Raw genomic sequence first — 15367 nt, forward strand, 5'->3', positions numbered from 1 at the left:
GCAAAATTGTAAATCGCCGGTGGGATGGCATACATGGCGGCCGGGTATGCCATCCCACAGGCGATTTACATTTTCGCCGGTGGGATGGCAGTCCGGGGAGATTAGTCACCCACGAACAGGGAGATTTGTCGCGGGCGACTAATCTCCCCGTGTGCCAGAGCCCTTAAGGTGGCCATACACGTTACAATTACAATCTTTTCATCGCTGAATTGTCAGATATGGAGGTAGAAACAATAGGAATTCTACCCCTATCTGATGATTCAGTCCTTAACATTTGCCTTTGCTTGGGCACTTTCAAGGGCACCCAATCAATATTTTCTGTCCTGTCCTATCAACGAGACAGCCAATATCCAATGCTTTTATGATATTGGTCGCCTCGTCAATCCACCATACACGGACCGAATATGGTACTAAATCTAATTTCATATAATATCGGTGCGTGTATGGCGAGCTTTAGACTAAACCTGTTGCAACTTTGTGAAATTTAAGGAAAAATACAAAAGAAAAATAAATTTTATATTCATTCCTTATTCCCAGTAGACAAAAGGAAGTAAACGCCGATTGTGAAGGAAGACAATATTTTTTTGCTGTTCCTCATTCCACTTAGTATGAATTTTATGACATAACCAACTAATCATGTCTCATTTTTCATGTCCAACAGTGGTATATAGAAATTTTACAGAGAAAAATCAAATGGGTGTGGATTTTAAAGAAACAATTCACATTCCATTAGATGTTACAGACGGTTTTAACCCACACATAAAATAAACCAGTTGTAGTTTAACATACAGTGGTATGTACAAAATCCATCATGTTCACCCTTTCCAAAACACTCTAAAATCCAGTCAGATTCTAGGCCAAAATTAGATGGTTAGGCATCCACTTTTGAATTCCATCATTGAATCACTTATGACCATCGCCTGTGGTAGGAAATGTTATTATCCTGACTGCCCTTACAATAAGGATACCCTTGTTTCAGAACTTATTTTACTCCTTTCTTAAGGTGGCCATACACGCACCGATATTATCGTACGAAACCTCGTTTCGTACGATAATCGGTGCGTGTATGGCATGTCGGCGAGTCGACCGATATCGCAGGAAGCTGCCGATATCGGACGACTCGCCGATCGGACAAGTTTGAAAATTTTGATCGGGTGCCATAGAAGGCGCCTGACCAAAATTCTCCCTTCAGAGCTGAATCGGCAGAAGGAGGTAGAAATCCTATTGTTTCTACCTCCTTACCTGCCGATTCAGCCCTGAATGGTGTGTGGCGGATCTTACGATGTTTCGTGCGACCGATGGTCGTACGAAACATCGTCGGATCGCCACGTGTATGGCCACCTTTAACAAAGGTTACCAGATCATGTGGAAAACTGGGACCACGTAGAAAATCAGTGTTGAAAGGCTGTAATGTTTAGAGGCACAACATGTAAAGTGTCCCTGAGGTTTCAGGTGACCTAGTAATTTTATTCTCAGCAGATGGCCTTATCCTTTGCATTAATGACTTGTCTACTGAGAAGACCTGCTCTAGAACCCTTAACTTTACTTCCTGTAATCTGCTACTCACCTGTTACTGCTGTATCCACATGCTGCCTGCTAGAATCCAGGGAGTTAAGTCATGGGGAAACAACAAAATGCAGGAGTAGCGGAACAAAGGAGGGACTTGCAAAGCAGAATGCTGTGCTACATCAGACTTGAACTACTGTGTATTTTACCCTGCCCCCCAATACCTGCCACAATTCTGCAACCCATATTGACCTGACCCACTGCAGGACTGTAACCTGCCCTGTCCTATTAAAAATAAATGAATTAACAACTGTTAATATGTATTTGTATATCTTTTTGGCACATTGATTATTTAACATTATCCAACCAAAATTTTCTAACCTAACCGATCGCATGGTACAAACATTATCGGGATGATAATTCAGAGTGTATGTATGGCCAAGCTTTAGTTAAAAAGTTATACATCAGATATAAACCAAGAGATAATCAAGGATCTGGTTGCCTGCTAGGACTATTAAACATAAATACAATGCTATCTAAGGCTAAATGAAATGTATTGTTTAGGTCCAAATATATGGTAGCCAGACCCATGGTGTTTAATAATACTGGGTCCCCAGATGTTGGTAGAGCTGTAAAGAATTAATGCAATAGACCCCTTATCTGTGGAATATATGTACTCCTTTGAATCCATTTAGCCTCATTTAACTACAGATAGCCCCATGGCATAGCAGATTGAGGTATACAAACCTAGTAAACCAGTCATTTTCTCTCCATATACCAGTATAGATAACTTTGGAGTATTTAATAGAGAATTCAAAATAAAACCATTATCACACCCTGGAAAATATGCCCCATAAAAAAGTAGACATCATACTCAGGCTCCTGTACGTATCCTGTAGCAGTAGGTAGGTTGAGGTATGGATGTACTATGGACATCTGGCATGCTAAAAACCCATCCATGTGTGACTTAATGACCTCTAGTGGCTAAACATAAATATGCATACAAAAGAAGGAAATAATTCCAGGGTAATCGTGTTATTTTTCCCAATGGCTGTATATCAACAATATTGCATATATTTTATACAAGAAATGTGCACTTGCACATATTCCTTGCTAAGGCTAAAGGGGTACATTGATTTCAAGTGCCTAATCTTACTTTATTACTTACTTACCTTACTTTATTAAGTTTTTTTAGTCTAAAGGTGGCCATACACTGCTGACCTTTACAAAACTAGCAGATCTGGGTCCGATGGGCTCTGTGTGTGGGTGGCTAAATCAAACCCAGATGGGCCAACAATTAAATCATACACTGGGAGCTACGGAGCATCAGTAAACAACTGATTTGCTACTCTTCCACAACCAATTTTAAACCTGAACCATTGTTGAGCCCCACTCATGGGCCAATAAGCTGCTGAAGGTCTGGATGGCAAAAATCCCTTTGGTGGACCCTTGCAGCCCATCTGAAACAAATATGACAAAACTGCCACCAAAATGGAACTGATAGAAATGAACTTAGGGTGCTTTTCTGAGTACTTTTGCAATTTGTAATTATTTTTTATTTCTAGCAATTTCTGTGATTTTTCTGAATTTTCCATTTTTAACTGCTAATACCTTATTGCTAAATGAATACAAGAAGTATATACAAAGTGCATAGACAGTGTCTCTGACAGTTTGACCTTCAAAGGAATCTACTGAAACTGTCTAAAACGGCTAATATCTCAGAAACCACTAAAAATTGAATGTAAAATGCAAAAGTGCTAAGAGGACTACTCTAAATAGATTTTCATCAATTCATATTTTGGGGTTTAGATCCCCCTTAAAGCTGTGCATATACCCAGCAGAAGTAAATCTTTTCCTGACTTGTCCACCCATGGGCAGCAGTCCATGTAGATCTGTTGGAAATACTGTATCCATAGCCCACTGTGCTTTTAGCCACATGGGATTTTAAAGCCTCCCAGATCAATATCTTACTGTGCTATGATCAGACATTAGTTGATGCAGGTATATAAATAAATATATTAATTCTACCTGACCTTTAAGCTTACTAAATCCACTACAGTATAGCTGTAGTTATAAACAGTTACATTTGCATATCATTCTCACATCCAGTATTCCAGAAGGTACAGTTTAATCCAAGGGTACTAATTCTGCTTCTTTTACCATGTGCTCAACTGCCAATGGATGCATTAAGAATTACTCACAGTGCCCACCACTGCAGGTTTTCTTTTTTTGACTGACTGATTCAAACCCCCAATCTAATATCACAGAAAATAATGGGCAATCAAGAGCAGAAATGCCAACCAGGATCCGAGGTAATCTGAGTGCATCCCACATGGCCACATATATCCTTGAATTTGGGGAAATTTACAAAAAATAAATTCAAAGATTTCCATTGCATATAAAATACCCAAAGCAACTTTGGAAAATAGTGGAAAATTCTTTGAGTCCAAAGAACTTCTGACTTTCCTGACTGACCAGTGACTCTAAGGGGCAGATTTATCAAAATGTGAGTTTAGAGCTTAATAGTGACTTCCATTGAAGGTTACCCAAGCATATCGTCAGATACACAATACATGCACAGATTTTATCATTTCAACTGAATGACCGATCGCCATGGTATGAAAATTATCACGATGATAATTTGGACCCCACAATCAATAGGAAACGATGTGCGTGTATGGCCAGCTTAAAAGAGAAGTAAAGGTAAAAACAAAGTAAGCTTTATCAGAAAGGTCTATATAAATACAGTCATAAGCACTCACAGAAAAGCCGCAATGAGTCCTCTATCAAAAGAAACACAGGATTACTTGTCTTCTTTTTGTAAACATGGTTTTAGGGTATCAGAATTCCTCTCTTAGAAAAATCCTTCATTCCAGGCCTGGAGTCTACGCAGCTCTCTCTCCCTCCTTTTTTTGCTCCCCCCTCCCATCAGAATGTATGATCTGAGCTACTAGGCTAGAGCTTCAGCACAGAAGCTACTAAGACCAAGCTAAAATAGTATTTGCTATGTTAAGCAAACAGAGGGAGCTTCTAGGGCTCTTTGCTCAGGTATGGTAAAGCTTTCTGCAAAATAAATATACTGTAGCATTCTAGGTGATATTTCTGGCAGGCATGTTGGTGGCCCCATGCACAAGCCAATAAGCTGCCGACTCTAGCTGCCAACTGTCTAGAGGAGCCAAGTCAGCAGTTTTCAGCCCACATTTGGCCACATTTAGTTTACATCAATGTATTTATCCACTTAAGGCTGATGCCACACGCGGCGTAGGGCTGATTTTTTTGGCAAGCGGAAAAACGCTTGCCGAAAATTTCAGCCCTATGCCTCGTGTGGCATCAGCCTGAAGCTCAATCCACTTGTCCTAAAGGTACACTAAAGCTGAACAGAGAATTAAGCTAGAAATGCTAAATCCTTTGTTATGGTGGGGTGGGGTTGTGTATCAGCCTAGGGCTACCACATCCCTTTACCAATAAAAATCTGTTGGCCAATATGCTCCTGGTAGCCCCCAATTTTTTTTCATCTGAATTAGGGGAATGACACACTAGGCAATTAGTTGCCTGTGAGAGATCTCCTCTACCACAGGCAATTAATATCCTGCATATGTTCTCCACCAGTAATAATGGGAATCCCCGGTGGGGAAACATATGTGGCTTGGCTACCTTTCAAAGGCAACTTCGGGCTACTTTGTTCCCCACCGGTGAACAGGAGCTGGCCAAGCCAACCTGGGACCCTAGCCGGTCACCTTACCCCTGCATTCTCCACCCCCACCCCACATGCACGCAAAAGTGAATAAATGTGAGCACGAGCAATGGCATCATGGGGGCAAGGGAGCGCAGACCAGGGGTAGGCAGGAGAGGTACCTGAGAAGAACCCCCCAAGGCATTGCTCCTCTTCTGCTTACCTCTAGTTCGACCTTGCTAGTGAATCACATAATTGCGAATGAATCCTAGTGCCTAGCTAAATTGAATCAAAACCCTTAATATCACGCATCTATTGATCAGTGGATAACTAAAAATCACTTTTAATTTATGTAGATTAGGGGTCAGAATTGGTTGGGTGAGTTTATCACCTCCAGGGCCATGAAAGCCATGCACTGGCACTTTTTATAAATGTGTTTCAACATACAGCGTGAAAATTACATATAAAAGACTGTCATGCATATGTGGTTATTAGTATACATTGTCACTTCCAAACAGGAATTATTTTCCCCCTGCTGGCCACATTGTACAAAGAACTAAGGCTAAAAAGACTTTCTCATATGCAACAGTAATATGCAGAAAATGTTTTTACATGGTTCACTATGGTTAGTATAGGTTTTACGCAGCAAGTTGAGTTCCACCTGCATTTGGTGGCTCCATGCAGTACACAAAGTACAGACACTATAGAAAAGCATGGGCTGTGTAAGCTTATGTTTCCTGTAAACTGAATAGAAGACCAACTGCAGCAACAAACCCTTGTGTTTAAGAGCCCTTAAAGGGTCAGTAGCCTCAAAGTGTTACATGCTTTCTGTGTATTGCTACATTTGGATCATATAATGTGTATATTTCTAGTCACCGGAGAGCTGATCTTTATTTTTTGTGTTTTTAATAACTGCAGGTGTGAGTCTTGAGTCTCAAGCAGGTTAAACATTTAACTGCTGTTCTGTTCTGTGAAAGACTGAAGTAGAATTCAGCGCTCTTCCAGCCAAGACTCCAGTATTTCTAATATACATTCATTAAAAAAAATCTGTACCGTTTTTATGAAAATGCAATCTCTTAGGTTGGATTACTGATTGCACAAATTACTAGGTGGCTAATGGCTGTACAACAGTGAAATTATTGGCACTGCTCCAAACTCTGAATGGTGGGGGCAGCAGTGTGCAAGTTTGTTTTATGCCTTTACTAGCTGTTGCCCTGCTGTTAAGGAACTCATACCAGTACTGATTTTCACTGTAGCCCTGCCGGCAGCCACCTAAGAATTTCTGTGCTTAGTTATCAAAGCTCATGAAGCAAAGAGGGAAATTGCAGGCAAGGGATCATTATTTTAATTATGTATTTATTTATTTTAAATGAACGTAAATAGGATTAATTTTAAATGGAGGACGTGGGACCATCAGCGCCCCTTGCCACCAATGTGGGTTTTGTTTAACCATCTTGCTCCTGGGGGGCCCTGTGATTTCTGATGGCAGCCCTGATTCCCAAGGTGTTGCATGCTTCACAGGGTTCAACAGAACCAGCAGTACAGAGAAAAGCAAAGAAAAGACAAAGTACTGTGTACAAGTGCAATTAAAGTTACAAAGGTAAAACATTTGGAAATATTTAATGACTGTATATTGGAAAGCTGCTTATAATTATATTTGCTTTTATTAGGCTGCATTTTATTCTTTAACTTTAAAGTGTACCCATGTGTCTAACGTTGAGGGTTTCTCTTTAACTTAAAGTTGCAGGCTCACCCAACAGATTGTTCAGTGCATCCCTTTCAAAAGGTTTGGAAAGATCTGTAGATGATGTATAGATAATTACATTCATAGTACACCAACTGGGAAGAATCACTTGTATCAGAACACTACAAATCAGCAACATTTGCTATTTATATTTTTTCCTACAATTTTTTTGTAATATATTTAAATTTATTATATATACATTTTATTTTTTGTTTTGTTTGACTTCTTGTTCTGTAGGCCCCCAGTTTGAATTTCTCACTTACTCTAGAAACCCAGTAGTGGTTGGAAAGTCAGAATGGAAGATAGAAGGAGGCACTGCAGAACAGAACTGCTTTCAGATAAGCTATTATTTCTACTACTGGATGTTTTTTCCAAAGTCACACTGGGGCTTGGGGGTTTTCTTTTATTTCTCCTGCTAGGTGGTGCATGGGATCATGTTTAGCAATGCAAACAATTTCAGAATTCATTTTTTACTATACAATTGTAAAATCTTTCCCAGCCTTCATGTAACCTGCTTTTTAAAAGGGTAAGGAGGTAGGAAACATCTGAATTAATTGCCTTAAATTTTACCTGGCAGAGAAACGCCTGAAGATACCCGAAATTATTGGGAGGCAGTATGGGCAGTTCTGCCTGTTTGCCCACTCGCTAAAATTCAGGACAGTACAAGCAATGCTATTAGCCGATGGAGGCACTATCATTTTGGGCAGCTGAATGCTCCAGCAGAGGTTTATAGGGTGTTTCTATCTTGTTACCTGCCAACTGTTCTGCTGATCACCAGCTTGGGGGGGGGGAATGGAGGGGGTGATATCATTGCTATTTGCAGCACAGCAGTAAACAGTGACTGAAGTTAATCAGAGCACAAGTTCACTCCACTTTTTACACAGCATGATAAATATACCCCTAAGTCTCAGAACCCACCATTTAACAACAGAACAAGATAAAAAAGGGGGTGCGTTGAACAGTAAGCCTAAGGGATTTTGGGAATTTTTAGGATTCAGCCTGTAGATCCAGGTATGTCTGTGTGAAAAAATACATAATTTTGGAAGTTTACCCTTTCTACATTAGCTCAACCGATGAATTAACTCCACAGTACACCAATAACTTAAAACCTTTTTAGTAGTCATGCTGCATCACTGAAGGGGAAATTGCCGAGTTCATGAGCCCTGGAGGGACAACCATAACTAGACTCACCTGCACACCTTATTGGCCTATCACAAGCAGTCGTTATCCTATGCATTCAACAGCAGGATTGCTCATTAAACTTGAGGTGTGAGCATTTCAACTTGACGTGGTCCATTCCTAAAGGAATGAGGGTTTGCTGTGGAGATTGAACAAAGAACAGTAAAGTAAGTATAAGCCACTTTACCTCTGTTCAGGGTGGCACCATCTAGAACCATACAGAACTCACATGCTTCAGTGTTCCCTGACAATCACTTCAAGATCTGTGGATGCTTGGAAACCATTGCAGTAAAGAGGGCAAAGACAAGGCTAATGCCACACAGACATATTCTTGGCAAGCCAAAAAGCGCTTGCCGAGAATACGCCCCGCTACTGTAAATTTATCCTACCTTGTGCCTGTACCCGAATGAATGGAATACGCTCCGGTGCAGGCACATGTAGCCGATATCCACCAAAAGAAAGCAAGACTTCATATCTTCGGCGGATATCGGCTACATGTGCCTGCGCCGGAGAGTATTCTATTTATTCGGGTGCATGCACAGATAGGAGTGTATGGCGCTATTTTCGGCAAGTGGTTTTTGGCTTGCCGAAAATACACACCATACGCCAAGTGTGGCATTAGCCTAATACAACATCTGCACTGCATATGGGGATTAGGACTTATAGTTGGCTAAAGATACATTTTCTTCCTAATGAAAAAAATTGCGGAGAACAAAGCTACATATCACATTGGAAAGAATGGAACTCTATTGTAGCAGCAGCAATGTCAATGAATGCATTCTTTATAGTTTATTTTTTTTAATGCAACTAAGTAAATTTATGGGTGTTAAACATGCAAATTGTACAGGTTTAGGGTTCCTTATTAAGAAACCTGTTATCCAGAATTCTCAAAATTACAGGAAGGCAATCTGTCCAGGGTCCATTTTAAAGGAACAGTAACACCAAAAAATGAAAGTGTATAAAAGTAACTAAAATATAATGTGCTGCTGCCCTGCACTGGTAAAAGTTTACTTCAGAAAGTCTACTATAATTTATATAAATAAGCTGCTATGTAGCCATGGAGGCAGCCATTCAAAGGAGAAAAGGCACAGGCACATAGCAGATAACAGATAAAACACTATTGTATGCTACAGAACTTATCTGTTATCTGCTATGTAACCTGTGCCTTTTCTCCTTTTTTTCCAGCTTGAATGGCTGCCCCCGTGGCTACACAGCAGCTTATTATATAAATTATAGTAGTGTTACTGTAGCAAACACACCAGTTTTACCAGTGCAGGGCAACAGTGCATTATATTTTTATTACTTTAAAGCGCTCTCATTTTTTGGTGTTACTGTTCCTTTAATCAAGTAGTTCTAATTTTTTTTAAAAATGCTTTCTTTTTTCTCTAAAATAATAAAACAGTATCTTGTAATTGATCCTAAGCTGGATACAATATATAATGTTTAAATGATTTTTAGCAGACAGTTTATGGTGATCCAAATGATAGAAAAAAAATTAAAAAATACCAATTTCTAAATGTGCATATTTCAGTAAGGGCCCGAATGCATAACTAGAACAAAAACAGTAGCTCAGCTGGATAGCCTTATCTGGAAACATCTCTTATGTCAATACACACAGGTACAAGATACAATATTGTGTGGCATTCAGCCTTTTTTTTTTTTTTTTTATTACATATATTTATATATTGGGAGTGCTGCCTCCGGGCCCTTGATGCTGTCAGCTCTACTACATTGGTACAAAGATGCAAAAAGAGACAGTGGCCAGATATTAGGACTGGCTGAGAGAGGAAATATAGCTGAAGTCACAGCCCAGTGACATAGTATCCTGCCTTGTTAATCAAGAAAATAAGTTGCCAGTGGCAAGGATGGGGTAAATATATTCAGCAGACCAGGGGAAGTAAAGCTAACTGCAAACTCATAAATCATATCAATTTTTATAATTTTTCATAACATAAAAAGTTACCTATAGGTTGTGTTTATTTTTTTTTCAGCTCATAGGTCTGCATTTGTAAACATTACTTGAAGTTCCTAAACCTTCTCAACCTGTCAGTTATATTTTCTAATGCTAATGGACTACTGCTGCACAAATATGGCAGCCCCCTTAAAGAGGAACATGGGTGGGATCAGGTAAGTAATGTAAAAGCATTGGACAAATTCTTTTATGACAAAATTATAAAGAGCATGCAAAGACAGTGCTATGGCAGAATTATAAGGGCTTAATTTCTGGTGTCAGTATCTCTACGTTTCTTGCATGCAAAGATGGGTTTGGTCACCTAACATATAAACCCCACCCAAAACAAATGAAAATACAGACAACCAAATTTTCGTATTTAACTTTTTATTTTGGTCAAGGTGGTGGTAGGTGGGTCCTTGGTGTCATACATTACAGCTACACAAACCCTGTAAAAAAAAAAATAATTAAGAACAGGAAAATCTTCATGTCAGAGGCCAATAAACCAAAGTCTACTGCTCCATTCTTGTTATATCAAGTTGCAGGAGAGCAAGAAGGGCACTTTTGTCATGCAGCAATTTCAAACCTGCAATTTATCTGGCTACTGAGGGTTAATTACCCTGGCAATGAGGATAATTATATTTATGTATAGGGGTAGAGATATACAGACACACTGAATAAAAAAAGTAAAACTGGACTGCATTTTTGTCTGCCAGGGTCATTTTTATAGTGATATTCAAGATATGGGATTTTGTTTAACTGATTTGCTGAGCCTGTTGGGTCTGAAGGCTTTGTCCCATATATGTCTTGTCCTTTTACAGAACACCAGTGCTCCCAAATCAAGTATTTAATTATAGATCCATCTATAAAAATACTTAAAGTTAACAAAAAGGTGAACTTTTTCTTCTCTCCTACAACTTATTTTTAAATAAATAAATGTATTATTTATCAGACAACAGGGCTCATTTTCAAGCCCTGGGGTGGGGGAGTGAATGAGCACTTAGTGTGTGTCTGTTAAAGATTGCTGCCTTTTTTTGCATGCTGCAACTGTATTGTAAATGACCCCTAATGTAAAATTCTGAAAATGTTTTTATGGCTAATTAAACTTAGGCATAAAAATATATGTAAACTGCACAAGACAAGATTCCAACACACAGGTATTAAAGATATAAATGGCATTGTAATTAATGCATGTAGGAGTAAATATGTTTTGTTAAACCTTTGTGTACAACTGCATATTTTATCTGCTCCATATACAGTCCATTGTATAATTTTTTGGCAGCCCCTAAGTTAATTCAGCTCTGTTTAACATGGCAATGGTGTTTGTGTAAGACAATTATTTCTATTTTTTCACCACTGCAAAAAAAAAAAACTAAGACACTAAAATGCAAAAAATCATAGGGGTTCCTTTGCCATTACAAATAATGAAAAGCAAACCAAGTATGTCATACTAACATGACAAAAATACCTTTTTTATGAGAATCTCATGTGTGCTACTCAAAATCTCAAGGTAAACTAGGAGGAATTTTTTCATATGTATGGTATTTATAGAATCTACAATTTATTTTTTTTTTATACGGACCTGTTCATTCCAGGGCTTTGACAATAGCTTCACTAGCTTCAACATTAATAAGAGCCTCTGCTTTTGCAGCTTCATCTCCAGCGCTCTGCAGCTCTGCCTGTGCCTTTTCCAAGTTTGACTTTGCAGTCTATGGGAAAGAGCAGTTGAAGTAAGACATTTGCAGAATCATTTTCCCCCCCAAGAACCATCTGTATACACACTGTCTCATCCAACAAATTAACTTTTTTCCAACATGCTGTCATTTGCTAGTTAAAGATTGCTCCCAAACCAGCTCAGTGCAAAATATTTAGTGAAATCAAGATATAGGTACTTACACTAAGGTCTAACATGTCCAGTGTCACTGCCTCTTCAGCCAGGAGTTGCACAGAAGAGTCTGCATTTACTGTTACTGAACCACTGCTCACTGGTACAGAAGGGGAAACAACATGTACATCAGAACACACACATCTATGGATATCAAATCACTGCTTTGGTGCTAGGGTCAATTACCCTAAGAAAAAGGTACATTTTAAGGACTACAATGGAGAGGTTCATGACAAAAAGGTTAAAGGGGTTGTTAAAATTAACTTTGATTCGGAGTGGTATTTTAAGACAATCTGCAACTGGTCACTTTTTTTAATCATAGTTTTGCAGTGGTCAGACTTGGAATTGGACAAATATCTGGTGGTTAGGACTTAGTTAGCCTGTAAACCAAGCAGCAGTTTGGAAGTCAGAATGAAAGGTGCCTATTACAGGTTATACACAAATATATGCAACAAAAGTTAAGAATAATGTTAAAATGTAAGCCTTACAGTTTTTTTGGATGCAGGGTTAGTTACAATCTGATCTACAATTTCTGCAAACCAAGAGATAGAATAGAATGGGTAATTGTAAAAAATTGTAAACTAAGAAAAGTGTATTTAAAGATAAACTTATTAAATGAGTAAAGGTAAACTTACATTCCAATATATTATCATACCCCCAACCATAACACCACATACGTATGAATCACACAACCCTTTTCATACTGTAAGGCAGTGCTGTCTAACTGGAGGCGAACGGGCCAGATGTGGCCCTCCAAATGGATTTTCATGATCCCCAGTCTCATAAGAGACACCACAGACTTCACTTTATGACATTATCATTTTAATTTAAACTAGCCCTCCAATGTGCTGTATGGCATGTTGGAGGGCTAGCCCACTACATGTAATAAGACAGACACAACTGCTGTGAGTATTAGTACAACAAATACTATGGTACACTACAGGTAAGGTACTTATGTTGAACCCATAGCTAGGAAGGGAAGAAACAAGTGAAATAAGCATGATGTAATGAAAAGTACAAATGAATGAGGGAAAGGGAATGTTATTCATCAAAGAACATTGGAGGTGGTAATGCTTGAAAATAACAAAACCAGACTAGCTTTATCTGGATGGTGCTGTGTAAAGCACTATTTACTCACCAAAATATTTAGTTGCACCACCATCATCACTGAACACTGTTACAATGCCTGGCCTGAGAACCTGTAGAGTTGGGACATGGGCTGGGAGAATCCCAAACATTCCTGTCAATGTGGGTACATCTACCTGTTTCACACTGGCACCACTGTAGAAAACCTTTGAAGAGACAGCACCATTATCAGCATTAGGCATAGGTTTCAGCAGACACAAATTGAAGGATTACAACAGCCAAAACCTAAAAAATAAAATAGACGTTTGCATAATGAAAGGATATATTCATTAGGAGGAGTTGGTCCACGTACTGTGGCACTGTGGCAAATCGATTCAGGCAGGCAATAGCAAAGGCCAGTAAAGTGCGCTTTTAATTACATTTACAAATATTTATATTGCACAGTTGTTTTAGAATACCATGTTCTTTCATTATAAAAACCTGTTATGGGATATGTGGCATTATGGTCACAGAATACCAGGGACCACTAGCTGTAGGAAAATACACAAGTGTACCTTTCCCAACAGCCATTAGTAGTAGGAAAGCACTTGTGGTAATTCCCAGTACTGTGTGCGGAGAAGCTGTCATACCATCTACAAATGTAAACACAGTGAGTGTAATTATAATATAATATATATATATATATATATTTTCTATTAGGCAAGTTTTTAGGCTGTCGCAGAGATGTGGCTCCCTATGTTTTCAGGCACAGAGGTAAGAGGAGACAAGCAGCACCCTTTACATAAACAGATTTATTTATATGCAGGAGTTCTACTGCCATACAAATGCACAAAATAGAGTTATACATGTTGGGGAGCTCAGAGATCCCCTTGTGACTTATATGAGATACCAACAAGAAAGGAAATCTGAAACCACTTCAAAACACAAGGTCAAGAGAACTTCAAGGTGACTTCCAATATCATTAGGTTGCCTTTATGGGTCACTATAAGTCACTATATTGGAAACCATAAATAAAATGACATGTTAAACACATCCCTCACTGTATAAGCAGTTTGATATTTCATTACAATATTCTACCACAACCATCTTGAGTTGAACCATTCAATATATTGTTACTTTAGCACATAAGAATGTTTGAAACCCACATGTCCCACTGGCAAACGCCAATGACATTAGGGCCCAAACATAGTTGGAACTGGCACTAAGCTCTAGTGTTACAGGTCCTGTTGGTTACAATGTAGGTCACTGGTTCCATGTGCATAATAATAATACTATTATTCCAATTGTGCACTAGCTAAAACTACCAGAAATTAATTACACTTATACTAATACTAACTGCAAAATACTAGACACCGCCAAACAACTTTCACTTTCCTGCTGCAATACAAAATGCACAGAGAGCTACAGACTGCTCGCTTCCTGTAGGCACACACACACAATAAATACATGCTCCTTAGTCACCTGAGTCGGGGAAGCGAATGTGAAACTCATGGCAGGGGCCCCCGCAGGAGCTGCTTCGGCATATGTCCGAACCTGGCTAAATACAGCCCGGCGGAGAGCGAAGAGAGCACGGGCAGACAGCATGGTGAAGCCGGCTTGACTGTGACCGAACGCAAGGACACCGGATACCACCTCGGGCCCAACAAGCAAAGCACCATGGGATATGTAGTGCAGCTTTCCTAACAATGTGCTTTCTCTTGAACTGATAAAACTACACCCACCGGCGTGCCTTTCGCGTTGTAGGAAAGAGCGGAAAGGTTAGTCTAACCTGTCATAGGGCCCTGTCTGACCGAAAGCATAATATAATTCAGGTCAACAAATACTCAATTATAATGGTAATTCGAATATATACTTAAGACAGCGTCAGTCATCCGTTTTATTCACGTAAATTCACGTACCATTTTAGCTTTAGACAGAAAATGTCAGAGGATTTGAGTATCATATGTCAGCGATAAACATAGTTACAAAGTAGTTTAGACGAAAAAAAGACACACGTCCACTGAGTTCAATATTCTTATGTAAAACCTCCCTCTCTGCTAATTGATCCAGAGTATGACCAAAAACTACAGCATAACAAAGAGGAAGGCTTAATGCTACACATTGTATATTGGATTCTTTCTATCTGACCACAGCCCTTTAGTAGGGAAGAGCTGTTCTTCTGAAGATTGCCCAATTAGCTCCCCCCTCTCCTTTTGTGCTGATTTGCAGTATATTGTGTCTACTGTCAGTTGTTTAAGGTTAGGGACCGACTCAGTACACAGTATACATCTAATATAAAAGTCATGATACATGGATAGCTACTGATTAATTCACAAAACATGGCAACTTATAAACAGTACTTTC

General features: G+C 39.1%; 1 protein-coding gene across 1 annotated transcript; it reads right to left on the reverse strand.

The window, feature by feature from the left end:
* Window positions 1-10423: 10423 nt before the first annotated feature.
* On the reverse strand, window positions 10424-14629 carry atp5f1d (ATP synthase F1 subunit delta). The gene is made up of 5 exons (NM_001016516.2): window positions 14486-14629; window positions 13077-13230; window positions 11950-12038; window positions 11636-11762; window positions 10424-10502 (listed from the first exon to the last, which is right to left on the reverse strand). Exons 1-4 carry the CDS (start codon window positions 14606-14608, stop codon window positions 11640-11642), a joined length of 489 nt encoding a protein of 162 aa, NP_001016516.1. The 5' UTR covers window positions 14609-14629; the 3' UTR covers window positions 10424-10502; window positions 11636-11639.
* Between the last annotated feature and the right edge of the window lie 738 nt (window positions 14630-15367).

This window comes from Xenopus tropicalis, chromosome 1, assembly GCF_000004195.4.
Source record: "Xenopus tropicalis strain Nigerian chromosome 1, UCB_Xtro_10.0, whole genome shotgun sequence".
Classification (NCBI taxonomy): Eukaryota; Metazoa; Chordata; class Amphibia; order Anura; family Pipidae; genus Xenopus; species Xenopus tropicalis.

Bases quoted from the DNA above. Each gene is read 5' to 3' on its own strand.
- atp5f1d (NM_001016516.2), bottom strand. From the start codon at position 14,608: ATGCTGTCTGCCCGTGCTCTCTTCGCTCTCCGCCGGGCTGTATTTAGC. The intron at 13,231-14,485 runs GTGACTAAGGAG...GTCTCTTCAAAG, and splicing joins CATTCGCTTCCCCGACTCAG to GTTTTCTACAGTGGTGCCAG. The intron at 11,763-11,949 runs GTAAGTACCTAT...TCTTTCCCATAG, and splicing joins TGGACATGTTAGACCTTAGT to ACTGCAAAGTCAAACTTGGA.